The 26,897-nt window shown below is 34.7% G+C and overlaps 1 protein-coding gene across 2 annotated transcripts in view; it reads left to right on the top strand.

The window, feature by feature from the left end:
• The window catches only part of LRCH2 (leucine-rich repeats and calponin homology (CH) domain containing 2), an 82,295-nt gene that overhangs the window by 31,696 nt on the left and 23,702 nt on the right, over window positions 1–26,897 (top strand). The window contains exons 4-12 of one of the 2 annotated variants that reach the window (XM_012727019.1): window positions 132–268; window positions 9,600–9,733; window positions 13,712–13,799; window positions 15,143–15,254; window positions 15,451–15,548; window positions 15,643–15,701; window positions 17,545–17,652; window positions 21,951–22,028; window positions 23,556–23,621. In XM_012727019.1, coding sequence (XP_012582473.1) covers window positions 132–268; window positions 9,600–9,733; window positions 13,712–13,799; window positions 15,143–15,254; window positions 15,451–15,548; window positions 15,643–15,701; window positions 17,545–17,652; window positions 21,951–22,028; window positions 23,556–23,621 — 880 coding nt within the window. The remainder of the gene's footprint in view (window positions 1–131; window positions 269–9,599; window positions 9,734–13,711; window positions 13,800–15,142; window positions 15,255–15,450; window positions 15,549–15,642; window positions 15,702–17,544; window positions 17,653–21,950; window positions 22,029–23,555; window positions 23,622–26,897) is intronic. The other variant, XM_004685724.1, reaches the window with a different exon arrangement.

Here is a 26,897-nt window from a genome sequence, read left to right as displayed (position 1 = left end):
GAGTTAGCACGGGTGCGTTAAACCTGCTTCTTGTTAGCTTTGGTGTCCATGTTTCCTTTGTGCCATATAACAACATGAGTAAGAGAGTAACTATGTAAAACTTAATTTCATTATTTTTCATTTCTGCACAGAATTAGGAGATCTTCCGTTAGTCAAGTTGGATTTCTCTTGCAATAAAGTGACTGAAATTCCAGTTTGTTACAGGAAACTGCATCATTTACAAGTAATTATTCTGGATAACAATCCATTGCAAGTACCACCAGCACAGGTTTGTAATCAAATATATTTATTTTATTTTTAATTCATAGTTATAACTATGACTGGTCAATTAAGAAGCATAAGAATGAAGAGTCAATTTGTTGTTGTTATTGTCTAAAAGACGTTTTTCTGAGAAGTGATTTGTTTTCACATTTGTAGGCGTTTTAGCATAACGTCTAGAGACCATGATTTGGAGAACCCAAACCCAGAATCAGCTTTTTGATCGTGAGCTTACAATTCTGGTTAGCCTGTTTAAAAGATCAGACTATGGAGTGTGTATGTTACAGGGCAACCCTGATATGAAATAGGTTGCCTGACTGTGATACTTACCCCTGTGTCTAAAAGGGACTTATAATGAGACTCAACTGCAGGCACACTCAAAAAGGTTAATAAAGGGCTTATTTGCAAAAGAAGGGGAAGTGAATAACTCAGGGAGAAATTGGAGGAGATAATTCATGAATGCCTCCTATCATTTCCTCCAGCAAAAACCAAGAGACCTCCAAGGCCCACATGTCTGGTTTTATACCAAACCTGTCTGCTTAACTCCATCCTCAGGTCCCAGCAATTTCCCTTCAGTGATGACATTATGGGAGTTGTAGTTCTTTGGTGTCTTGAATTTCTTTGGCCTGGGGTGGAGATGGAGTCCATAAAATCTATGTGTGGTTTGTTCACGACATCCTTTCCCCCTAAGATGTAAACGAAAAATTATTTTCCCTGTGCCCTTCTAGGTTCTGTCTGAAACACCATCTGTGATAAAAGACAGATTAACAGAAATGCAAACCAGTTCAATAACATTTATATCTCCTTCAATAATGTTTTCAGCTAAATACAAAAGATGTTGGGAGAAGGGAGCCTGTTACGAGAGGGTATCAGACAAAGCACAGTAAATGAGGGATGGTTATTACACAGATTTAAGTGGAAGCCTTCTCCATTGTTAAGAGTTTCTAGAAAGTTGGCCATCCTCTGATTCCTAGAACCTAGAGGGGGACACCCTTAAATGTGGACCGTTCCCTTGTTAAATGTCTTTTATAAAAGGATAACTTTTAGGTTTTCAGAGCTTTTCCTTTGTTGTTTCTTGCTTCTTTTGTGATTATTTGTGTCCCCTTCACCATTTCCCTCCCCTCTACCTTCAAAACACCACCAAAAATGTCCCGTAATTTTTTTGGCTTGTTGGATGTTTATTAATAAACATTAAAAAGCTAGCGGACACTAGCTTTTGAAAGTGTTGTATATTATTGTCTGCTATGCAAATGTCCAGTATTTTTTTTTATTGACTTATTTTGCTGCACGTAATTCTCTCCTAATTTCCTCCATCTTGTTGAAAATGACTGCATTTCATTCTTTCATATGTCTGTATAATACTGTATGGTGTTTATATACACATCATCTTCATCCATTCATCTGTCTATGGACAGTCAAGATCTTCCATGTCCTAAATATTGTAAGTAATGCTGAATATAGTTTTTTTTAAGATTTATTTATTTATTCATACAGAACTGTGTTACAGGCCAGAGATGCAAAGGGTGAGAGGATTCACCAGAGACAGAGTGGGGAGCAGAGCAGGCTGACTGACGAAGTACACTGTAGAGGGGAGCAGCGGGTGGGTCAGGAGAGGCCGCGCCATGCCGGTCACCTCCGGGTCACCTCTGGGGCAAGCGGGATCGAACTCATGCAGAAGTGGCTTAAGCTGCTTAGGGCTGAGCTTTAACCCACTATGCCACCAGGGAGGGCCCTGAATATAGTTTTTTGGTTGATCATATTCGGTGGCTATATGCGCAGGAGTGGGATTACCGGGTTGGATAGTATTTCCATTTTAGCTTCTTAATGAATCCAGATTGCTTTCATTAATGGTGTACCAGTTCATATTAGTATCAACAGTGTACGAGGGTACCTTTTTCTTCATGTTCTTTTAAACATGAACATTCTTTTAAACATAAACATTTTTTTTCACATTTTTTTTTTTTTTGCCTGGATAGCCTCTTTAGGGTATTGTGTATTTATACCTGCTGCTCATTTATTAAATAGGTTATTTTTTTTCAATTGTTGACTTATTTTAGTTTTTTTACATATCTTGCATAGAATTACCTTACAGCCATACGTTATATGCATATATTTTACCATTTTAGTATGGTGTCTGTTTCATTGTCTTGTTTTCTTTTTGGCTATATAGAAAAATTTTAACTTAAGATAATAGCAATTGTTTATTTTTGTTTTTAATTCCTTTGCCATAGGGATTGCTCCCCAAAGATATTTTTATTGTTGATATGGAATGTATTGCCAATGTTTTCTTCTCTTTATTCTATTGCTGCAGGTTCTTATTTCTAAATGTTTACTGTAGTTGACGTTTATTTTTGTGTATAGTATTAGAGCGTTATCACAATCATTCCTTAAGGTGTGGCTTTTTGATTTTCTCAGTACTATTTTTTTTGTGTGTTTGTTTTTTGAGCAGTATATTTTGTTTTTACTTTTGTCATAAAAAAGGGATAGACAATGAACATTCACCATATATAAGAAGTATGCATGAGAATGTGTAAGGGGTTTAGATATTGTCAGCAGTGTGACTTTGGTAGCTGGAAAACAGAATAAGGTATCATTGGTTTACAACATTGTGTGTGTGTGTGTGTGTGTATAGCATTGGTTTACAACATTGTGTGTGTGCGTGTATATATATCACTTCATTCTCTTCTTTTATAATAGATATTTAAGCCAGATATATGCCCGAGGGATTCCTTTATAGGTTTTCTGCTTTTTCTTCCAGACAGCTTCAGTATTCTTTGTTGTAACTCTTGGAAGTTTTTTGAGTATGTGTCTTGGTATAGGTCTTACTATGTTTAGGTAACCATGTGTATTTCTTTTTTTTTTTTTTTTTTTTTTTATTTTTTATTTTTTTTTTAAGTTTTTTTTTTTTTAAAGATTTATTTATTTATTCATACAGAACTGGGGTACAGGCCAGAGGCTCAGGGGCGGTGAGAGGCTTCACCAGAGACAGAGTGGGGAGCAGAACAGGCAGATCGACGAGGTACACTGCTGAGGGGAGCAGTGGGCGGGCCAGGAGAGGTCTGGCTCGCCATGTGGTCTCCTCCGGGGCAGGCAGCAGGCGGGAATCGAACTCATACGGAAGTGGCTTCAGATTCTCAGTGCTGTGCTTTAACCCGCTGCGCCACCAGGGAGGGCCACCATGTGTATTTCTTAACCTCATGGACTTTTATGTTTAGTTCTCTCTGCTAAATAATAGAAGTTTTTCCTCTGTTATTTCTTTGAGTATGTTCTTTTCTCTTCTCTCTCTCTTACCCTTTGGGATACCCATTATTCTTTCATTGTCTTTCAACACAAAATGAGATAATTGTCAAAGTGTTTCTTTATTTTTTAAATTCATATTTCTTGTTCTCCTTCCACCTGTATTCTACTCGCATTAATGTCATGAGACCACTGATTTGATTTTCCATATGAACTATTCCACTTCCATAGCATTCTCCAAATTTATTATCTCCTCTATAGATCTTTTTACATACTGCTTCTCCTTTCTTCTCATTTTATGCTTCATTTTGTCTATTCTTCATTTTATTTCTCAAGCTATTCACTTATTTTTCTCAGTTTTCTTTAACTTTCCTTCTATTTCTTTGACATTCTTTATCATGGTAATTTAAAACTCAGTATCTGACAGGAAGGATATAACTTCTTTGTCTTTGTAGTTGGATTGTGGGGATTTGTTCTCTCTTTCTCTGGTGAACAGTTCCTTGAGAACTCAAGGTGCCATATATTGTATTTTTCTTTCTGCTCATTTGCTATTTGAAGGATGCAGAGCTTTCTTTTTCTGCAGATACTGCTGTGGTTCCCCACCCCCCCCCTTTTTTTAATAACATTTCCTGGTTTTGCATTTCAGTACTTTGTATGACAGGGAGAACAGATCTACAGCTGCTGGGTCAGGATTGGGTGGGTGCCTGTAGGTGCCCAGTCACTGGTGAAGTTCTTGTGTGGGTGTGGCTCATGTTTGTAGTACCATTGATAGCCATCCTGTTTCTGAATTTCCACACCTGTGTCTCCACACTCTGTGGATTGGGCTTTTTAGTACCAATTCACTGCATCAACTTGAGTTCTGTGGGAATGTGGGAGGGGGAACTTAATCCAGTGCTGTCATTTTCACTGTGGGCCCTGCTTGTTTGGCTCACCCCATCTCCTCAAGTATCTTCCCTCATTTAAGGGTATACTTTCACACCAATCAGCTCTTCCCTTCCCAGAGCTGCCAGGCAAGCATTGGAACAGACTTTCCACGTGCCTTAAGATGTGTAGTTTTGAATTTTCTCACTATCTTTTCTATCATGGTTGGTGCCTGTCTCTCATGTCCAGGAGGTGCCGGAGTTGTACCCAAGGCACAAGGTCCTCTGGGTCCAGTGACTCTCTGGGCAACTAGAGAGTATACCATTCTCCTGAGACTTATGAAGGTACTGTTTTTTTTTTATGTATGTATGTATTTCTTATGTATTATTTATTACAGTGGCTATCTTTTCCCCATTTGAAGGTCTTAGGTGGTAGTATGTACACGGATTTATTTCTGAGGTTTTGATTCTCTTCTATTGGTCTATGAATCAGTTTTGTACTAATACCATATTGTTTTTAAAATCCTGTTGCTTTATGGTAAAGTGTGACGTTAGGTACCAAGATACTGCCACTTCTTTTCTTTTTAGAAATTGCTTTTGCAATTCGAGGTCTTTTGTGGTTCCATATACATTTCAGTATTTTTGGTTCAGTTTCTTTGAAAAATATTACATATTTTTTGGTGGGCATTGCATTAAATTTTTACATGATTTTAGGTAGGATAGTAATTTTGCTTATATAGATTCCCCCCATTTGTGAGCATTGGATATCTTTATCCTTATGTTGCTAAGTCCACTAAGCACAGATACAAGTAGAAAAGTATTAATTGAGACCTATTTTATATCCATGTAGAATCTATAAAAGTGATAGTAGAGAGATGCACTAAGAAACCCCTAAGGAGAAAGACTGTGAGAGAGAAGAGGACAGAAAGTAAGGAAAAGTAGACAACAGAGTAGTGATAACTAGCTCCTGTAATTTCACTGAGCAAGAATATCTAGCTGGGGAGAGAGGCCCATGCAGTGAAATGCCAGTATATATACAACTTCTAAGCTATGTATCCTTGCACAGTTTTGCATATATTTAGAAGAAGGTTTTGTTTTGTTTTGTTTTGTTACTCCAGTGGTACATTCCACTCATTCCAAAGAAAGTGCCTTTTATAACTCAAAGTCTGTCTGGACTCCTGGCAGTGGCTGCCTTAGCAGGATGGGAAAAGCTGAAACTTTTGTCTGCTGTTGGAGAAGGCAGTAAAAAGCAAGTTGATTTACTGTGTTAAACCTGGGGCTCATTTGGTTATTGAAGAAAATGTAATTCTGAGCATAAGGTTGAAAGACAAAAAGAATGAAGGTCTATTGTATGATTAAGGCAGTGCTGTCTAGTAAAACTTATTGAATGATGGGAATGGTCCGTAACCTGTACTCTTCAATATCATAGCCTCTTCCCTCACCTGCCTATTGAGTGCTTAATAATATATGGCTAGTACAACTAAGGCAATAACTTAAGTACAATTTTATTTTCATAAATTTGCGTTTAAGCAACTATATGTGACTAGTGGCCACAGTCACTCTTGAGCCCCTAGAAGTGTATATAACATGACTGAGGAATTGAATTTTAAGTTTTACTCAGATTACATTAATTTGAATTAAATGTTTATGGCCACATGTGGCTAGTGGTCTACTGTGTTGAACAGCACAACTGCAAGAGAGACTGAACTGGAATCACGGCTCAAGCTATAGCTGTGTTCAGGCTAAGACCCCATACTGATTGATACCAGTGAGTGCTTACATCCTGAATGTTGGGCCTCTCCAGTAAACTTTTCTTGATTGGTTCCAGAATGGTCGAAACTTCTGTTTTATATATCTCAAGCAGGATTGGCGTAGTTCTCCCTTGGTAAACTCATTGTACTAGGAGAAAGGACCTATACCCCCCTGGAAATTATCAGTTCTTGTCTGATTACTACATACGTAAAGCTCACCATTGGTAATCTTCCACTACATATGCTAAGCTTCCTATTAGCTTCTTAGAATTTTACTTTGGAAAATGAAGATATAACTATGGATCACTGGACATTCTATAATGTGAAAGAGACTAAAATACTGAAAGGCTTTGATCAAAACAGAATGGGCAGCATGGGAATTTACATAATGTTTGAATGATGCCTTCTAAAAATGAGAGAATATAACTGTATACTCATATTAACAGTCAGTTTTGACATAGAAAAAAGTTTAAAATACCCAAGGTCTCACAAATTTTAACTCTCCTATATCTTTTGTTTGGAAGCTAGCAGAGGGTGTGTCTTATCAAAATGAGGGAATAAATTAAGAGGAGTACTTTATATCTAAGAATGACAGTTGTAGGTACAGTCATTGAGATTGGTTTTTCTCAATATGCTCATGGTAGGTCTCTTCAACCAGGTATAACCTTGATATGAACCAAAAGTCAGTTGAGCCCCTGTGAGCCTTGGGAATGTCTATTCCCATTGCTTAAATAGTGTAGATTATTTTAAGAGCAAGGTAGACTTGAGGAGCTTTTTGACCTTTGTTTTTTTTCCTAAGTGAGGAAGCAGCCACAGCTCCCCTTTTTATGGTCTAGAATAAAGTAGTTTATCCAAATGTTGATTCATCAGTAAACATATTTTGTTTACTCTGAGTGAAGATGAAGTTACCCGTTTTTGTCTGTCATGGGAATGCTCACTTCTCTCCTCGATGCCCCAGTTCTTATACACCAATAAGCATCCTCATCCTTCTCCATTGTTCTTCATAATTTATAACCAAGTAAATTCTCCATATGTATATTATTAAATTTTGGCCTTCTCTCCTACTCATCTGTCCGATATTAATTTGTTGGTTCATTTAGTCTCAGAACAACCATAGTTGGGATGGGGGAATTTTCTCCTGTGCCCTGACATATGAATAGTCATAGAGAGCAATCAGTTTGGATCAGGGGAGTTGTTTCCAAAAGAAAAAAGAAGAAAGAAAGTGATAGATGTGTATTTGTCAACATGGAGAAATATTTTATAGTTTCATCAGAGCAAAGGAATAAAATGGGACAATTACTTTAGGAAAGACCACACTTTAGAAGAGAAAGGAAATGTAATCTAAATGTCACTGAAGAATTGAATTTTAAGTTCTGTATGGTTCATTTGTCAATATTTTCTTTGTGATAAGAATGCAAATATTGTAATTTGATTTAATGAAAAATAGTTGTCTGGGTGGAAGAGAAAACTTGCCTTGCTGCTCTGAATCTTCTCTTCCTAGTCATCAAAGAAATTAACATCAGACAGATTAGTAGGAGAAAAAGAGCACATTTAATTTTGTGTGCATGAAGTATTTACATAGCTATAAATTTAAAAGTAAATGAGACAGGATGGTATTTTATATCTTGAGCTAAGGAATGGAATAGGGCCAGATGCATTAAGGAGAGAGGAGGGGTTCTCATATGACAAGGAGGTGGTCACTCATTTGACAAAATCATATGCTTTAGATATCTGCCTTGCCACAAGGTATTTTTCTCTGATAAAAAGTTTATTTCTGGAGGTCACCCTAAATCTGGGTAGTCTTCAGTTCTTTAGGGTAATGGTACCTGTTTCTTCTGAGGCCACAGGGTCTCTTACTGACCTGGGTGTTACATACCAAAGTAACACATATTAGAAAAGACTGCTCTGGACATCTTGGAATAAGCCTGTGTGAACATTTAGGTGTTTCCTTTACAGTTATAGTAATAGCACAGATTTATATAGTACTTAGCTTAGCTGCTAACACTGTTGAAAATGCTTCATGTGCATTAATTCATTAAATTCTTATGACAATGCTATAAAACAGGCTGTCACACAGCTCATTTTATATATGAAGAAACAGAGGCAAAGAAATTAAATGAGTTGTCCAAGGTCACATCACTAGCATCAAACCAAGGAGTTTGACTCCAGAGTCCATGTTATAACCACTATTCCAAGTTTCCTAAGAGGGAGGAGGATGTATGTTTATGTGAGTTGGTAGGGGTTGGTAGCCATGCTACTGATGATAGATGATGGTTGTGGTAGTGTTATGTGAGAAATCTAAATCCTCATCTTTCTTAGTAAGACTTTATAAATTAAATTTAAGTTGAGAAAAATAGCATAACCATGTTATTTATTAATCTGTAGTTCAATAGCAGGAAACCAACTTAAAAGAGCTGAATGTGAGTAGTCGGTCTTAGAGTTTGAAAGGGGTAGAAAGAGGATTAATATTTTGTTATCAGTTTCATAATTATTTAAAAGCTATGTACATGATTTACTGTTGTAAAAATCAAATTTATGAAAGAAAAGAATTCAGAATTATTTGGTAGAGAAAGATTTTTATTTTTACTTTAGATAACTTAGAGGGCAACAACTTTTGTAAATCTGAGTTATCATTTTTTAAATTTTACTCCCCTGCATAGCATTTTACCCTCCCTATTCCTTTTTTCCCCTCACCAGTGAAAACATTATTGTTGTACTTGAATTGACCAGTATTTCATTATTTAATATTTTATTCTAACTGGCCAACCATTACACCTTCAGTTTTCTTTCTCCAGAATTTATATATATATTTTTTGGCTAGCATTCTTCTACTGTATAGACCAAAGAGTATAGTGGTTCCAAGGCAACTTTAAAGGCAACTTTCATGAATTGCAAATTTTATATTGTTTGGCGATTGGTGTGTTGTGCTTTTAAGAAGAAAACACTTATGAAGTACAGAAAAATAAATGCACATTTTTCTAATAAAAATAGAGAAGGTCAGGGCACTCCCTAGTGGCACAAGATATTAAAGCACTGTGAAGCTATCAGTAGCCACTGTAGCACAAGTTCAATCCTCAGCCAGAGAGGTGACCCCCAGCCAGGGAGGTGACCCACTTGGCGTGGCAGACCTCTTTCGTCTCACCTGCTGTTCCCTTTAGCGCAGTGTATTTCAGTCAAACTTTCTATTCTGTTCCCAACTCTGTCTCTGGTGAATCCAGACACTCACCCCACACACCTCTGGCCTACACCCCAGTTCTTGTATGCATAAATAAATAAATATTAAAAAAATAAAGAAGGTCATGGAATTTTAGTTGGTATCATTTTGTGCGACTTTTTTACCTGGTGTCAGAAGTGCAGATTATTTAAATATTCAAAGTAGCATATTGTGATGTCTCAGTAATTTTAGATTATTAAAATGCTTAAATATATTGGTAGATGAAACTTACATTTGGACTTATATAGTAAAGTCTGTTTTTCCATTATTTATTAACAGATATGTTTAAAGGGTAAAGTACACATATTTAAATACTTAAATATCCAAGCATGTTGCAGAATGGATAAGAAACCAGATTCTTTGGACCTTCCATCATTGAGTAAAAGAATGCCTTCCCAGCCTCTCACAGACAGGTAATTTTATAATGACTTGGTGTCATCTCTCTGTATAAAAGGAATTACTGGTCTTGGGTGTCCTGAATATATGTGGGATGATTGGTCACTGTATTAACATCATTAATTGACTGAAGTAAAATATCAACATCATAGAGTAAACTTCTGTGATACTAGAACAAATTTTGTTTTTTTTTTCTGAATTATTATTAAACTTTTAGTAGTAAATTGTAAACACTTATGGTTCATAAACACTAATTTCTTAACACTTGAGTGCTGAATTTTCTTTTTTATTAATTTATGTGTCTTTGTATTCACAAATAGAATTTGACTTTGATCCAAGGTTAGTGGAAGAACAAGACATTTTGGGGTACCTTCCTTGCTTTCTTAATATCCTTTATCTTTTTATTTATGGATCAAAAATTGCTCATTATTGAAGTGCTGTATGATACTGTTTTATTATGATAACTTTGAAATGGTAGATTTGCTATTTTGTTTTTAGGTTATTGTTTCAAGATATTGTTTGGTCTGAAAGATTTTATGAAAACTTAATTCTCCATAGTGCTAAGGAAAATAATTTGAATGGGGTGAGAATACAGAGAGACTGTGCCACTTCCTAAAATATTTCAAGGTTTGTCATTGTATTTATGACAAAGTTTAGACTAATTGGAAATGTAGTATTATAAGTACTATTGTTAACTTAGTTAACAGTGCAAGTTCTTGAATTCCAAAAAAGAACTGTTTCTTGAATATTTCTGCTGCCTAAGTAGAATCAAATATATTCTAAACATTACAGTTAGGACCTAAAGATTATTTTATTTAATATTATGAACTATAGTGAACCAAACAATTCTATAAGAATTGGAATAAATTAGTATTTTAATCTGTTAGTCTGCTTTATATTTATTTTAAAATGAATATACTTTAGTAAAAGCATCCATTATATTAGTCATTTATTTATTTTACAAATATCATTAGAACACCAGCTGATTGACTCAGAGTACATTTTATTGAATGATAACATATTGCTTATGGAGTAAACAATCAAGTGGAGGAATAAGTCAGTCAATGAACAAAGCTAGGAAACAGAATAAATGTGCACATATACACATGCATATATAATTTCAAACTGGGTAAGTGCTGCGAAGGAAAGGAATATCTATCATTCAATAGTGTGGCTTATGGATTATCTTTGGGAAGGTGAAGTTTTATGTCAGGACCTGAAAGAGAAAACCCAGTAGTGTAAAGAATGAGGGGAAGAACATCTCAGCAGGGTACCTTAAGTTCAGAAGAAATCTGGTATATTAAACAGAAGCAAAACAAAAAACTTAAAGGAAGTTAGTGTGGTTGGAACAGAGTGAGACAAGTCGATTTTGGAGAGATACTGAGGGCCCAATTCATGTGGGGACTTTGGAGGCTGTGGTAAAAAGCGTGAATTTTATTGGAAGTACCAGTTGAAGTAAGGGGATAATATCAGATTTATATTTTAACAAACTTTTTTTGACACTTCAACTTGTTAGAATTAAACAGAAGTAGCAGCACAGAGTCCAGTTAGGTTACTGTAGTACAGCTGAAATCAAGGGGTCTTGTATAGGATGATTGCAGTAGAGATGAGAAGTGGACAGTATTGAGATTTATTTTGGAGATGGTCTATATCAGTGTCATTTAATAGAAATGTAACGCAAGTTACATTAATTGTAAATTTCTTGTAACCAATTAATAAAAAATTAAAAAGAAACAGAAAAAAAAGCAACATTTACTGCATGCCTGAACTTGGACTAACCACAATTCAAATGCTCAGTAGCTAGTGGCTACTGCCTTAGACAATAAAGGTCTATAGAGTATACTTTTGAGTTGGCTGTCCAGTGTCCTCATCTCCCATCCAACAGTCCATATTGAAATTCTTAGAAAATTTTTATGTGTGCTTTTTGCTTTCACACACATGCTCTTGGTTATATATGTGCATCCTACTACCTTGAATACCTGTCTAGGTATTGATTATTTTTTGTAAGCTTTGTATTCTACATAGATTTGTATTATGGTAGTTAGGCATACCAGCATTTAGAGTTATACATAAATGACTTTGAAAGCATTTTCTGATTCTTAACAATGCACTTGTTTCATATTATGTCTGGTACTCAGTTTTCTTTTATGTAAAAAGGAAAATAATCGCAGGGATGCTGTCAATTAAATGAAATAATGTGTGGTGTATTTAATGCCTTGTCTATACTAAATACCCAACAAATAGCTTGCTATTATCATTTCATTAATTACAGATACACAGAAGTATTTTAGTAAATTAACTAATTATTGTGTAGTGGAATCAGATGGATTTCAGCTCTAATCATGTTTTAACCTCTTCATTCCTGTGTGGCCTGTTTTATTTTACTCTCTGAGCCTGTTTCTTTACTTAAAAGTTAGTAAGATTCCATTAGCTTGTGATAATGAAATATGTGTATGCAAACAAGTTCAGTAAATGATACTCAATAATTACTATAATTTTCCCTTTGGGAAGTTAACTTTTGTAAGTTTTATTATCCTCATTTGTAAAGAAGAGTAATAGTAACATGTAAGTTGCAGAATGTAAATACTATAAATAAAATATGAGATACACCTAGCATAGCACCTAACACAAAATAAATGCTAGCAATTATTGTTTCTTTTCATCCTACAAGACTTAAGTTCAGATGACTTTCTTGGATGGGTTCTTTTCTAACCTTACCATGGAGAATTATTTGACTTATCTTTTCCTATTATATTTACCTTTGTCATAATGATCAAATTTATAGCTTGCTTATTGTATGGGCTGAGGGAACATTATTTTTTATTTCCTCTAAACTCAGGTGTTCAGCTTAGTGTCTGACACTTAGAATGGGTTCCTGAGTACATTGATATACTCCTGAAAAGGATAAAAATCAAAATTGGAGAGGAAATAAGAGTATCGTGGTTAAGATCATGGCTGTTAGTGTTAGATCATCTTGGTATCAAATTTAGACTGCCATGTGCAAGTTGAATGTCTGTGGGTAAATTGTACACCACCACCTAGACTTAGTTTCCTCATCTATAAAATGAGAAAACCTCACAAACCTAGTAGACTTTCACAAGGAATAAATTTAAACCACTTAGACCAACTGGCACATAATGGTCAATGTAGATTGTATAGTAAATTTGCAAATTAAAGTGAAAAATACTTTGCAACTTGAATGGTATACTGCATAATTTAGAGATTTGCAAGGAAAGCTCTGTAACAAAACAACTGTTTATTCAATGTTTTCAGACTTTATTTTGTGTTCTCTTCATAATCATTAGATGAACATTATTTATAATGTTGAAGTATATTTTTTAAAGCTAATGAAGAAAACCTGAATTAAAGCTAAATACCATTTCAAAGTGCCATGGTAAATTTTGCCATGCCAATAGAAATACAAAACAAAACAGGTTAGATGGTTTTCTATTCGGATTGTCTACTATTTTTGAATTTCTGAGGGGAAGGGTAAGTTGTTAACAATTGGCAGTTTACAACAGAAAATGTATTACATGGGGATGTGGACAAAGTTGTTTTGTGAAAGATTTCTAATATTTACCCCCTCATGTCTTTAAGATTCTTATATATCAGCAGTGTATCTTCTATATTATCTAGGAAAATTTTAAGTTAGTTCTGTGTTTTCTTTTTTTTTTTTTAAAGATTTATTTGTTTATGCATACAGAGCTGGGGTATAGGCCAGAGGTACAGGGGTAGTGAGAGGATTCACCAGAGACAAAGCGGGGAGCAGAACAGGCAGACTAACGAAGTACACTGCTGAGGGGAGCAGCAGGCTGGTCAGGAGAGGTCTGCCGCGCCATGTGGGTCACCTCCGGGATGGGTGGGGATTGAACTCATGTGGAAGTGGTTTTAGCTTCTTAGTGCTGTGCTTTAACCCGCTGCGCCACCAGGGAGGGCGCAGTTCTATATTTTCTAAGAAGAAAACCCTAGCTACCTTGGAATTTCTATTTTTATAGTATGGAAGATTTTTATCCAAATAAAAATCATGGTCCTGACTCTGGAATTGGAAGTGATAATGGAGAGAAACGATTATCTACAACAGAAGTGAGTCCTTTCTGTTCCTTTTTATTTAAGAATTTTATTAGAGCTTTGAGAGAGACATTTGAACATACTTGTTTGTTTTAAATTTTGATTTGAATTATGACCATCCTTACCTTTTATGACTTCAAATGAAAATGGATGTGAATATATTTTTTAAAAGATTTATTTATTTAAAAAAATATATGTTCATACAAAAACTTGTAAAAAAAAAGGTGTTAAAAAAAAAAAGAAGATGCAGTACATATACACAATGTTATCTACTCAGGTATTAAAAAAAAAAAAAAGGTGAACTCCTCCCATTTGCAACATGGATGAACCTGGAGGAGATAATGCTAAACAAAATAAATCAGAAGGAAAAACAAATATCATGTGGTTTTATTAATATGTGGAATTTAGAGAAGAAAAACAAAGAACTGAACAAAAACTAAGTCAATAACAAACACTGGAATCTGACTGTGAGGCTGAGGCTACAGACAGCAGAGGAGAAGGTGATAGGAAAGTTGGAGGGTACCCAGTGGACAATGAGGAGGACTATAGGTGCCCTGGTGGTAGAGGTGGTGTCTTACCATACATCTGAAGGAGTGTGTACCTTTACCCCTGGATCATATACAGTGTTGTAAATCAAAAAGCCATGAATAAAATAATTATAATTGTGAAAAAAAATTATTTATTTGTGCATACAGAACTGGGGTACAGGCCAGAGGTTCAGGGCGGTGAGAGGATTCACCAGAGACAGTGGGAAGCAGAAGAGGTAGATCGATAAAGTACACTGCGGAGGGGAGCAGTGGGCGGGTGAGGAGAGGTCTGCCACGCTATGTGTGTCACCTCCGGGGCAGGCGGGGATCAAACTCATGCTGAAGTGGCTTTAGCTTTTTAGTGCTGTGCTTTAACCCGCTGTGTCACCAGGGAGGGCACAGACATGAATTTTTTTTTAAAGATTTTATTTATTTATTCATATGGAACTGGGGTATAGGCCAGAGATGCGGAGAGTGAGAGGATTCACCAGGGACAGAGTGGGGAGCAGAACAGGCAGATGGACGAAGTACACTGCTGAGGGGAGCAGCGGGCGGGCCAGGAGAGGTCTGCCGCGCCATGTGGATCTCCTCTGGCGCAGGCAGGGATCGAACTCATGCGGAAGTGGCTTAAGCTTCTTAGTGCTGTGCTTTAATCAGCTGTGCCACCAGGGAGGGCCAGACATGAATGTTTTTAATAGCAAATCAGTAAACTTCCAAATACTAGTTTTGCCTTGACAATTGGACATGTAAAGCAGATATTCTTCACTTTATATGTGAAATTGAAATAATGTGTTTAAAATACTTTGTTTTTACCGTGCTTTTTCATTTCAGCCTTCAGATGATGACACAATCAGCCTTCATTCTCAAGTTTCAGAATCAAATAGAGAGCATACATCAAGAAATGACAGCCACTCAATAGGAAGCAAACCTGAATTTCAGAAAGGTAATTCATTTGGTGTCTGCCATATTTATTTCATGTACATAGCCATTAAGATTGGAACTTTTTTTGAAAATAGGCTTTGAAAAATTACAGTATCTGCAGCTAACTCTTAAACTGAGAAAATAGACTTTTGCTCTAAGCATGAGTCAGAGCACACTGCTTTAGCATTCATATTTTCTAATAAGTAATCTATACTTAGACCAGGAGGTGTATGATTTTATTGATCCCAACACAGAAGATGTAGCAGTTCCTGAACAAGGAGATACACATATTGGATCATTTGTCTCTTTCTTGAAGGTAAAGACAACTTTGAACAAATATTAGTAAGATGTTCTTGATCTCCAAAAAGTTTGGTCCATGCTTTTTTAACGATAATTTTCCTTTATGTAAGGGAAAAGAAAAAGTTCCTGAAAAATCTCAGAAAAATGAAGAATTGGGAGATGAAAAAAGGTAAGCACACATGAATTCTCAAACTTGACATATTTGTTAGATATTCCTACTTGAAAGAGTACTTGAAAGAATGTATTTTTTTGTTCATTTACTTATGTTTAGAGAGTTAATTTGTAATTATTTTTTTCTGTCTGTAATCCTCAGTTAAATTGAAAAATCGAGTAAACATTTAAAATTGAATGTTGTATGTACGTTATTTCCCCCTCCCTCCAAAGTATAGTAAAATTTGCTATTGTTACTCCTGAGGTGGACCATACCTTCACATCTATACATTGCTTCATTCGGTCTCTTTAATAGACTTGGAATTTCAAATTTCTGAGACTTAGGAATTCTGACTTTTGGTATGATGCACTTTCCATTTTGTTAGACTGGTGGACTGGTGATAGATATTTTATAGGTATTTATTTCTGTATTTTATTAAAATAATTGCACTTTGGAACTATTCAGTATTATTTATCATATGAAGTGATGGACTATGATCTATCACATATTTCTGTCTCTCATTCAACTTACTTCTTAGGTGAAACTTGTTTAATAGTTACTATATATCAGGATCTGTATGGTGTGTTTTTCCGTGTTTCTAATTCAGTCGTCACTAAATCCTGAAGGTAGTTACTGTCTTCACTTTTATAGATGGGGAAGGTGAAGCTCAGAGACTACAAAGATTCTTTCCTAGAACTCCTTAGGTATTGTGTGCTAAATCTAAGGCGTGAACCTAGTTTTCTGTGATATTCAAGGTTTTCTCTATATAATGCTTCTTCTAAATGATCTCATTGATAACTTTTAAGGAATCATTAGTTCAGCATCTCTGGTATCCCATAAGGAGGTACAATGGTTTATCTTTTACTCTTTATATTTTATTATTTACTTCCTAACTTTTCTAAGTGAACGTAGTTGTCTAAGCTTGAGAGTAAAATTAGTTAAATTACCAGTGGCATGCAAGATATGGTAAGAATGCAATATCTTTGGGTTTCATACTTTTTTTTTTTCCAATAAAGGCAATACCTTGGGATAAAATTACTGGAGTTTAGAGAACAGTTTATTTTAAAATTTCTTCAATCTCTTTGAATAAGAATTACATATGTTAATTAACATTTTGGGGAAATTTTGTTAATCTTATTGAAGCTGTTTTGTACTTCCTCCATTTAAACATTTTAAATAGAGATTTTAAAAGATTTATTTATTTGTGCATACAGAACTGGGGTACAGGCCAGAGGCTCAGGGGCGTCAAGAGGCTTCACCAGAGACAGAGTGGGGAGCAGAACAGGCAGATGATCAAAGTACACTGCTGAGGGGAGCAGCGGGTGGGTCAGGAGAGGTCTGCCACACCATGTGGTCACCTCGGGGGGATCGAACTCATGCAAAAGTGGCTTTAGCTTCTCAGTGCTGTGCTTTAACCCACTGCGCCACTAGGGAGGGCCTTAAATAGAGATTTTTAAAATCAAAATGAATAAAGTGATAAAGGCAGGGTAGTTAAACAAAAATATTTTTAAAGTGCTGTATTTATTTATAATGATAGGTCATTTAGAATTCTGTAGTCTATTGTATTCAAGACTGGAGAATGTAAATGTTAATTTATTGTGGCCATTATACATTTTAGAAATTACAAAGTGGTAATGCATTTCATTTTGTTGGCATTTGTTATATAAATATGACTAGTTTGCCATATTTCCTATTAGATAGTGAGGATATTTATTAAATGTTTCTTATAATTTTAATGTTTTAAATACACAAGGACATTAGGATTTTAGATTTCATGTGGTATTAAAAATAAAAGTGATTTCTGCTTCTAGAATCTGGCATAAAATAGATTTTGGATAACCATGCTTATATTACCTTTTAGACTTGAAAAAGAACAATTTCTTGCAGAAGAAGAAGATGATGATTTGAAGGAAGTAACTGATTTGAGAAAAATAGCTGCCCAGTTATTGCAGCAAGAGCAAAAGAACAGGTATTTTTTTTTTCAGTAATGAGATTTAAATAAGAATATTTTATAATTATTAAATCTGATTATTTAAAAAGCATCAAATAAAATACATGAAGGTTTAATTTAAATAATAGGACCATTCTTAAAATCTATTTCAAGGGAATAACTACTAAAAGACCCTAAGAAATAAATAGGAGAGAAATGTAAAGTTATATTTGCAATTAGTAGAATATTTATACTCACATAGTCATTATATTTAATTTTTATTTAGCTATCACTTTTTTTATTCCTATGTGCTGTATTCCTGTTAGCTTACTGCCATTAGATATGTTGTAAACATTTTTTTCCAAGTACATGTCACATGTATATGGCTTATATCTGATCCCAAATTACTTGGGATATCATTAAACTCCTTAGAGTTGAATTATACAACAGTTGATTAAATTAGTGTGATAGTATAAGACTCACAGGTTTGCACTGGCCCTTTTCTTGGTTAACTAGCATTTCTTCCTTCAACTAGGTTTTCTGCAAATTCAAATCACTGACACAGAGGAGTGTATATGAGCATAAAATCCGTGCAAGTCAATTTTTGCCCTTAATTGCTTAATTTAAAATACTAATTTGTCGATCACTTGCATGTATATACAAATTTGGGGTTAGATTTTTATTCCTTCATATGTGCACATACTTCACTCACCCTCTACATTCCTCTGTGCCATTGTCCTGTCCCCTTTTTTTACTATCACTTCTTCCCTACCTTCTACTCCTCTGCTTATAAAATCAATGCAAGTTCATTTTTAATAAGGAAAATTTCTGTTTTTGTCATCATCCTGTACTGATAGTAACACATTTATCATTTTGAAATGTTTTGTCTGAGATATTTTGGTTTGAGAAAATTAAAGAATAATAAAAGAAGAATTTTGCTTCATTTAATGTGGTAATTAGTATTTCATTTATTTAAAGCAATAAATGTTTATGAATCACATAGTTTTGTTAGGTTTGGCATGTTTAAAATTTAAATATCCTAGTATTAGCTTAAATGTTTTGAAACATAATTACTATTAAAACTTATCAAATGACAAATGTGTGTATTTAGTGGACACTTTTTAAAATAGTCTTTTTTGCATAGCTTTCTCATTCCTAGTTCACATTTATCTTCTGTCATATTGTTCTGTCACCTTTTTCTGATACTCTTCTAATCTTTTCCTATGCTTCATTTTGAATGGGCCTTTTATTTTACTGACTTCTTAAGATGTTTTGCGTGTCCCCCCCCCATTATAATCAAACTATCAATCACCTTCATCTGTTAAGACATTTGATGTAGCAAACTGCCAGCTGCTACTGATAGCTTGAAAAGTAATTGTGTTTCTATCACCCCTACCTGGCAGGTATAAGAATTTATCATTATAGGGAGAGAGTATTACCTTTAAAAGAATTTTCAATATCCATTTCTCTTATTGTGTTAAGAATAACATTTGAGTGCATAAGTTTAGATTTTAATAATGCCTATATAACACTTCTATATTTCCAGTTTCACTGTTTTATTACTAGCTTTTCATCTATCCCTGTGATTAAATGATTAAATTATACTTCTAGTCCAGATACAATAGCAGATGAATAATTACCTCTCATAAGTCTTGTTTTTGCGATCAATTTGTAATCAATACAATTAATACCTAACAGTTTCCCTGTTTCATAGTAGATAGTAATATTGCTGTTGATTAGTTGAGTGCCTGAAAATTAACAAATCTAAAGTTAATTGGAGCCATTTATATGATTAATGTGTTATCTTAAATAGCTTATGCTATTTTCCATGATGCATGTTAATTTGCTTTCTCTTTTCATCCTCTTACTCATATATGAATGCGTTTTTATACTAAATATCGCTATACAGTAACATTAATGTAATAATTGTGTCAGGTTTTTGAAGACATTGAAATGTTTATGATAATTGGTGGTGGGGAGAGAGGTTTTTCTCTGACCTTGGTCCTTTTGGTTGACAAACAAATAAATTGATACAAGACATATTAACTGAAAAAAGATAAATTTTGTATTATAGAAGTTCCATAGAATATAGGACACACCAAATGACGAAAGCATTAAGGTTTATATACTTTTTAGACAATCAAACAATACATTTGTGAAGAACTAAGAGGATGAAGGACTTTTAGGTTTGGATACTTAATTTTGTTAGGAGCTAAGCAGAATTTATTTGCATAGCTAAACAGGCTCTAAATAACTTGTCTATAGCAATAAAAATGTATTTTTACCTTCTACTGCAGTGAGGGAGCCTTTGCATAGGAGATTTAGTTCCTGCGTTTAGGGAGGCAGAATTCAGAATATCATTACTGCATTGGCTTTTTGTCAAGTCATTTTAATTCAAAATAATCAGTATGCCACTTGGCACATCTTGTGGAACCCTACCCTGGACAAGTAACAATGGTCATATAGCAAGGAGTAAGTACATTTTACCTTGCTATAATCTATAGACAATTTAGATTCCTAGCCAATTCTGTTAGTGGCTGAACAAACATCTCAACATTTTTTAAATGTTAGCTTAGTATTTGCTCCATTATATCACTTTTTTTCTTTTTTTCTAAAATACGTTGTTATTGCTTACATCTCTTAGATATATAGATAGATCAAAATGTTAGATTATACTTATATGCACTTGAGTGAGTTGAAAAGCTCAAAACTAATTATAAACCAGTGGTATATAATGAAAAGATAAAATAAATTCAATAGTAATCTTACATAAGGATATATTCCTTGGAAGATTTGATGAAATTTGCACTTTCTCTGGTTGTAGATTTTCTCTTTCACTCTCAATACTATTGTGTTTTAACATTTCAACTTTATTAATGAAGATGCTGAAATGCTACTTAAAATTGCGAGGCAAGTAGGAATTGTAGTGTTTCTTTTTAGGTTTTAACACAAGCTTTATAATTGTTTTGTTAGTGCTGATTTAAAGTAATTTATCTGCAATAAGATTCCCTTGCATATCAGGAAATACCAATTAAGGTCTCCTGCTTTGATTGTATCCTACAGTTCTTTTACCTAGCTACTAGGTGAAGGTAAACACAGTGTTAGGGACTCAGCTAAAAGAAGTCATGCAAGTACTCCAAGACTAGAGACAATTGAAAAATTGATTGAATTCAGTGATGATTTTCTTAAATAGCTGTCCCACTTATTTCATACTATTAAAAAAATCTTCCATTCTTTAGGAAGTTTATACTAATACTTTGTGGATGAAAGTACCCTAAGAGAGAAACAAGAGGATATTGTGTAGAATAATCAAAAAGGTTGGAAAAAGAGATGAACAAGTAAACCACCAAGTAGATAACTCATAAGTGTTCATAGTCTGAAACTTGTTTAGTCAGAAGACTGACCCTCTTTGTATAATTGAAATGCATAGATTAAGCTACTTGCTATTGGCAGCTTATTGTTAAAATTTTTAAAAGCTGATCTTTGTCGCCTCGCAAAATACTGGATTTTTACTTCGTTTTATTTGAATGTATTAAAAGTTCGCCTGACTCAGTGACCTTGTCTATATTAAAGTGATTCCACAAGTCATAACATTACTTGCACTATAATTTTGTGAAATAAAAAAGATTATGTTAAAAATCATTATCTTAAAATCATCATTGCTCTGTATAGTATTTGGCCAAGTGTCATCCATGCTGTTCATGAATTAGAGAAGTGGTAATTTCTCTGTTTCCTTATAATTTGGCCTTATAAATAGATGGTTAGCTGGATTCTTAAAATTCATTTGGTTTATTACCCTAAAGACAGAATTAAAATAAATATGGCTTTTGCAATGAATAGCTTCAGTTGACCAAGTTCTTAGTACAGATTCATTCCTGGTATGAATGAATCGCTCTGTAGTATTTTCTATTATGTCTTTCCTCTTAATGATTACTTTATTTACTTTTAGGTATATCTTCAGTTTTTTACTTATTGGGGAAAGATGTGCTTCGTATAGCTAAATAAAATAATTATGAGAAATTACAATTAAAGTATAATTAAGGATTATGGAAGCAAAATTAGATTTGAGAAGCTTATTATTTTGGTTTAGAATTATAGAAATCATGTACATCATCTGTTTCATGTAATTTTTTTTCTGCTCATGTGAACCTTCCAATATGAAGAGTGTTATTTTAATTTCTAGTTTGTTAAAACTAACTAGGTAGTTCTCTAAACACTTGAAGTGTATCCATTCTTTCTTTTCTGCTTGCTTTACTAATGACTTCCCTGTCCTTTCCCAAAACATCTTACTTCTCCCATCTTTTGGTTTGGTTGATGTACGTGAAATGTGAATACAGACGGAGGCCTTTATGTTATAGAGCATCATTCAGTGAAAAACTCTTCCAGAGGACCAGAGCAGCAGGACGTGCTTCAAGGTATCTAGTGTTTGTGGAAGCCTAAAGTATTAAGGGGCTAGGTTGATGCAGCTAAATTGTATAGTCTTTTGTTGGTAACTGAATTAAAGAAGTGTTTTACTAATTCAGAGTAGATGGCCAGATAACATAGGTGTTAATTTTGACTTGTAATATGACACAGTAAAACATTGAATACCAATTTACACAGCAGACTTTTACATAGGAGAATTCCCAATTACTTAAAATATATTTTATAGGTAAGTGAATGTCAACTTTTTCTTTCTGCTTCCAGGAGATATCACTAGTAACAATGCTAGTAAGTGTGGTGTGGAAATAATTCATAATTTACTGTAGCACAGACCATTGCAGTTTGCTTCCCTGCAGTAATTCTGGGACCCCTTCCAGTGTAGTACTCACTGCTGTCTCTCCTTTTTGAATGTCAATTTTTAAAGATGTATTTTGTTCCTAAGAATCTTAGATAGTTTAGTACCTCAGTTCTGCATTTGGGATTCAGGGCAATTTTAGTGTCTGCCCATACAAAGAAGAATAAAGGTGTAATTAATCTTGACATTGTGTCATGCCAAGCTGTGCTTACTTGTCCTTGCCTCCTCACCCTGACTTCCTCCTAGTGAGGCTCCATTACATCCAAACCAGTATAGAAACTGGATAATCAAAATTGCTTTTTTTTATGTTAACCTTCTTTCTGTGGTTAATAGCATATATGTAGTTCTCTATGTATTGTATTAGTCAACATATAACTTTAAATTGAAATTCATTTCTCATCCATCCTTTTTCTATAGTTGAAGGTTTTATTTTGAATGAAAGTGAGATATTTTACTTTTTATAAAACTAGACTTTAACTATGACAATTAAGTTGCATTTCTATCTAGAGTAAATAGAGAAATATAAGGAATTCATAAATATTTAGTTTAAAAAAGTTAATTACTTTTGTCTTTGATGTTAATACTTAGAATTACATAAAATTATGGACAAACAGTTTTCATATTGTAATTCTTTTTCTGTTTTGGGGAGCAAGGGATTCCTCCAGTACCATTTCATTTGGTTACTAAAAGTTTAATGTACTTGGGTTTTCTTTCTTTTTTAAGAAATGATTTTTAACACCACCTTTACATTTAGCATAAAGGTTTATTATTTAGCTTTTAGCAAATGGTTATGTATTCTATCAATATAACCCTGTATCATTTGCCATGCTGGGAAATCTAAATCTGTCGTGGTTGCTCCTAAATAATCTGCATCTATTTATCTTCTGTCTCAGCCAAAACTTAGATATGCACAGGGCAATAGTGTGACTAGAATATATCTAAGACTCCAGAAAGGTTTTATAAAAGAAACTGCATGAAAGTTGGTGAGCTTCATTATTCCGTAATAGTCAGTGGGCTATAGGCATCTGATCTAAATATTATTAAAATATTGTTTTCTAGCAGAGATCTTCATGGACCAGATGCAGTTTTTGTGGAGATCTTTTATATCTTGTGTGGACTATTCTCTTTAATGTATTTTTGAATTGATGTGTTGATTTGCTTCTAGGATTCTTAACCACTCAACTTCTGTTACAAGAAACAAGCCAAAACAAACTATGGAATGTGAAAAGAGGTATAAAGATATCTTAGTCCTTTAATTTGATATTTTATAAAGAGATTTAATGCTCTGATATGTATATATAAACTGAATAAATGAAATACATTCAGTATGACTAGATAATTTAAAGAGGGAATGCATTTTAGTATGAGTTAAACTTATTGATAAGAAATAAAAAATGCTGATTTGATCTTTTTGTGCTTATACCTACATTTTGTCTCAATGATAGTCATTTTATTCATTTATTAATTCAACAGACATTTTCTGTATTTCTGTTGCTGTCAGAATAATGTGTTCATCATTGTGTTTATATTATTATTCACATTTTCTTTCTTTTCACTTGGGTTTTACTAAAGTTATTTTGATATGCATAAATGGTCTAAGTATACATATATAAATTCCAGAGGATTAGAATACCTTCAAAGCCTCAATTTATTCTCCTTGATGGCTTGAGAATTTGAATACGATTAAACTCCTGAATCACTCTTCTGGGAGTGTAAGGCTCCAAAGCTGGTTTATGGGTATAGAAGTACCTATGCACAGAATGAATAATAATTGTTAAATGTTATATGCATTATTATTATTTTATTTATTTATTTTTATTTTACAAATGTTTATTTTTAAATCATTTTGTACATTTTTTTTCCATCTCAATTGTAATCCACGTGGGTTTCCCATCACCAAGTCACCCGTGTGCCATCACCATAATCCCGTGTACTTCCCCCCCCCCCCATTTTTGATCCCATTCCCCACTCCACCCCCGCAAAATGTCTCTGGTATATGGTTGTTCATTATTTTTGTTATTTTCTCGCCTGGTCCACTATACTCCTGCTATATGCGTTATTTTTTTTTTGAGATTTATTTGTTTATGCATATAGAGCTGGGGTACAGGCCAAAGGTGCAGGGGTGGTGAGAGACTTCACCAGAGACAGAGTAGGAAGAACAGGCAAATCGAGGAAATACACTGCTGAGGGGAGCAGTGGGTGGGTCAGGAGAGGTCTGCCACACCATGTGGGTCACCTTCCAGGACAGGTGGGAATCGAACTCATGCTGAAGTGGCTTTAGCTTCTCAGTGCTGTGCTTTAACCCACTGCACCACCAGGGAGGGCCACATTATGTTTTTTCTTTTTAAGATTTATTTTATTTTTGCATACAAGAACTTGGTGTAGGCCACAGGATTGGGGGGGATGGTGGTGGTGGTGGTGGATTCACCTGAGACAGAGCTGGGAGCAGAACAAGTGGATCGACTGAAGTACACTGATGAGGGGAGCAGCAGGCAAGACAGGAAAGATCTGCTGTGCCATGTGGGTTACCTCCTTGGCCAGGGATCGAACTTATGCTGCAGTGGCTGCTGTGAGCTTCATAGTGCTGTATTTCAACCCACTGCACCAGGAAGGCCCCTGTATTAACTTATTTCTAGTAATATTTGACCCCTGAAATACCCATTATCCTTATGTTTCTTCTTGTAATTAAGTCTAGATTTCTTTTTGTAGGGTTTTGTCATTTTTTTCTGGTCTTGTTTCTCTCTTTATCCAGTTGGATGATTTGTATATATGTGTCTGTTATTTCTGAAATTCTCTTTTCTGCCAGTTTAATTCTGTTTAAAATGCTTTCCATATTTTCTTTACTCATAGTTTCTTTGTGATTTATTTCTCTAGTGAAGAACTTTTTGTTTGTTCCTAGATATCTTTTGTAAGATCTGGTATCTTCCTAATCTGCCTTTGACTTACTTTATAGTAATTAAATCAGCATTTTAATATTGTTATTTTTAAGCTCTGTTAGGTCTCCTTGATGTTTCTCCCTGAACTGTGTCTTTCTAATTTATCATCTTTTGTTCAGATATTCTTTGCTTCTAGGTATGTGTGTTGCCTTATTTTATTTTTGTGGTCAGATGTTGTGGGTTTAATTTTGTGTTTCCTCTATGTTTACCCTGGTAGGGGAAGGAAGGGACACTGGGGCCTAAATACTTAGTGTCAGTTTTGTTGAGAAGTGATGGTGGGTTTAGACTTGTCCACAGGGCTCTACCTGACTCTAGCTGTGGGATCCTGCACTGCCAGACATGGGCACCTAGTACAGAATAGGGCCCTGTGTGCCTCTTAATTGTCTCTTCTGCTGCCACCATTGTTAAAGGGATCCAGACTGTCGGGCACAATGACTCACTTGGATCTGTTCAAGGGAGTGGCAAAATCTCTCTCACCTCTTCTTTCCTCTGCTTGTGATAAAATCTGGCATAATTCTGCCTTAATTCTCTTTACTCTTTTTCTGCTGGGAGTGGGGTTAGGAGACCTTTTCTTGTCCTTGCAGACTGCAGAGCTCACAGAGACTTCCCTTGCCTATGCCCTTGCCTGTGCACACTCCCTTTCCTAGAAGTCTCTCTGGTAAAATTCATTGGGTAGGGCCTTCAGTGCTTGTCCCATAGCCTGTATCATAGGTTAGTATCATAGGTTAGATAACTGCATTTTTGACTGTGATCCCCTTTTCCTCTTTCTTCTCCTTTTCTGCAGCCATGCATTATCCTTATTATCCTTTGTGTAAAACCTCTGTGAAAAAGCACTGAGACTGTCAGGGAACTTCTTAATCTTATTTTTAGCAAATTTATTTTTTGTAGTTGTGTTTAGGGGAGAAGGTGATACAAACCTATCCTCTGCCATGTTGTGGCTAAAGACCTCGATGTATTGTCTTATTATTCCTCGTAACAACTCCATGAGTTTACTACTGTTATTCACATTTTACAGGTTAGAAAACTGAGGCTCACTAGTAACCATAATTTGTTCAAGATTATACAACAAAAGCAGTGATACAGTGAGGACTCAAAATCATGTTGTCTGGCTCGAGAATTCCAAATTTTAACATGTGGTATCTAAAAACCACTTTGGTTCCTTTAGGTTTATACACACACCACTCATTTCTTTTCCTAGATGAATTGATCTTATTTTTCCTAAATCCAAGTCTTCTTATGTAGTCTCTCTTTGTGAATGTGTTGCTACTTACATAATCATCCACGTCAACAACTTCGGAACCATCAGGAACTTTTTTCTATTATGTATCCCTCCTAATCCTGCAATCATAGAAAATTATAGCTTCTTAACATCTATCCCTGCCTCTTCATTCTTATTCTACATTTTCCACCTAGATTACTACAATAGTTCTTGCACATTTCCTTTTTGTCTTTAAATCTTTGAATACTGATTCTGTTATCTTACATATTTGCCATCCTTAAATAGCACTTGCTATTACCCCCTTACTTCCTTTAATTTCTATCTTGAGCCTCCTCCCAAATTCTTAACATTC

This window comes from Condylura cristata, unplaced genomic scaffold, assembly GCF_000260355.1.
Source record: "Condylura cristata isolate star-nosed mole 26May11 unplaced genomic scaffold, ConCri1.0 scaffold00019, whole genome shotgun sequence".
NCBI classification, from domain to species: domain Eukaryota; kingdom Metazoa; phylum Chordata; class Mammalia; order Eulipotyphla; family Talpidae; genus Condylura; species Condylura cristata.
Note: the sequence above shows the minus strand (reverse complement) of the source record. Positions and strands in the feature narration are given on the sequence as shown.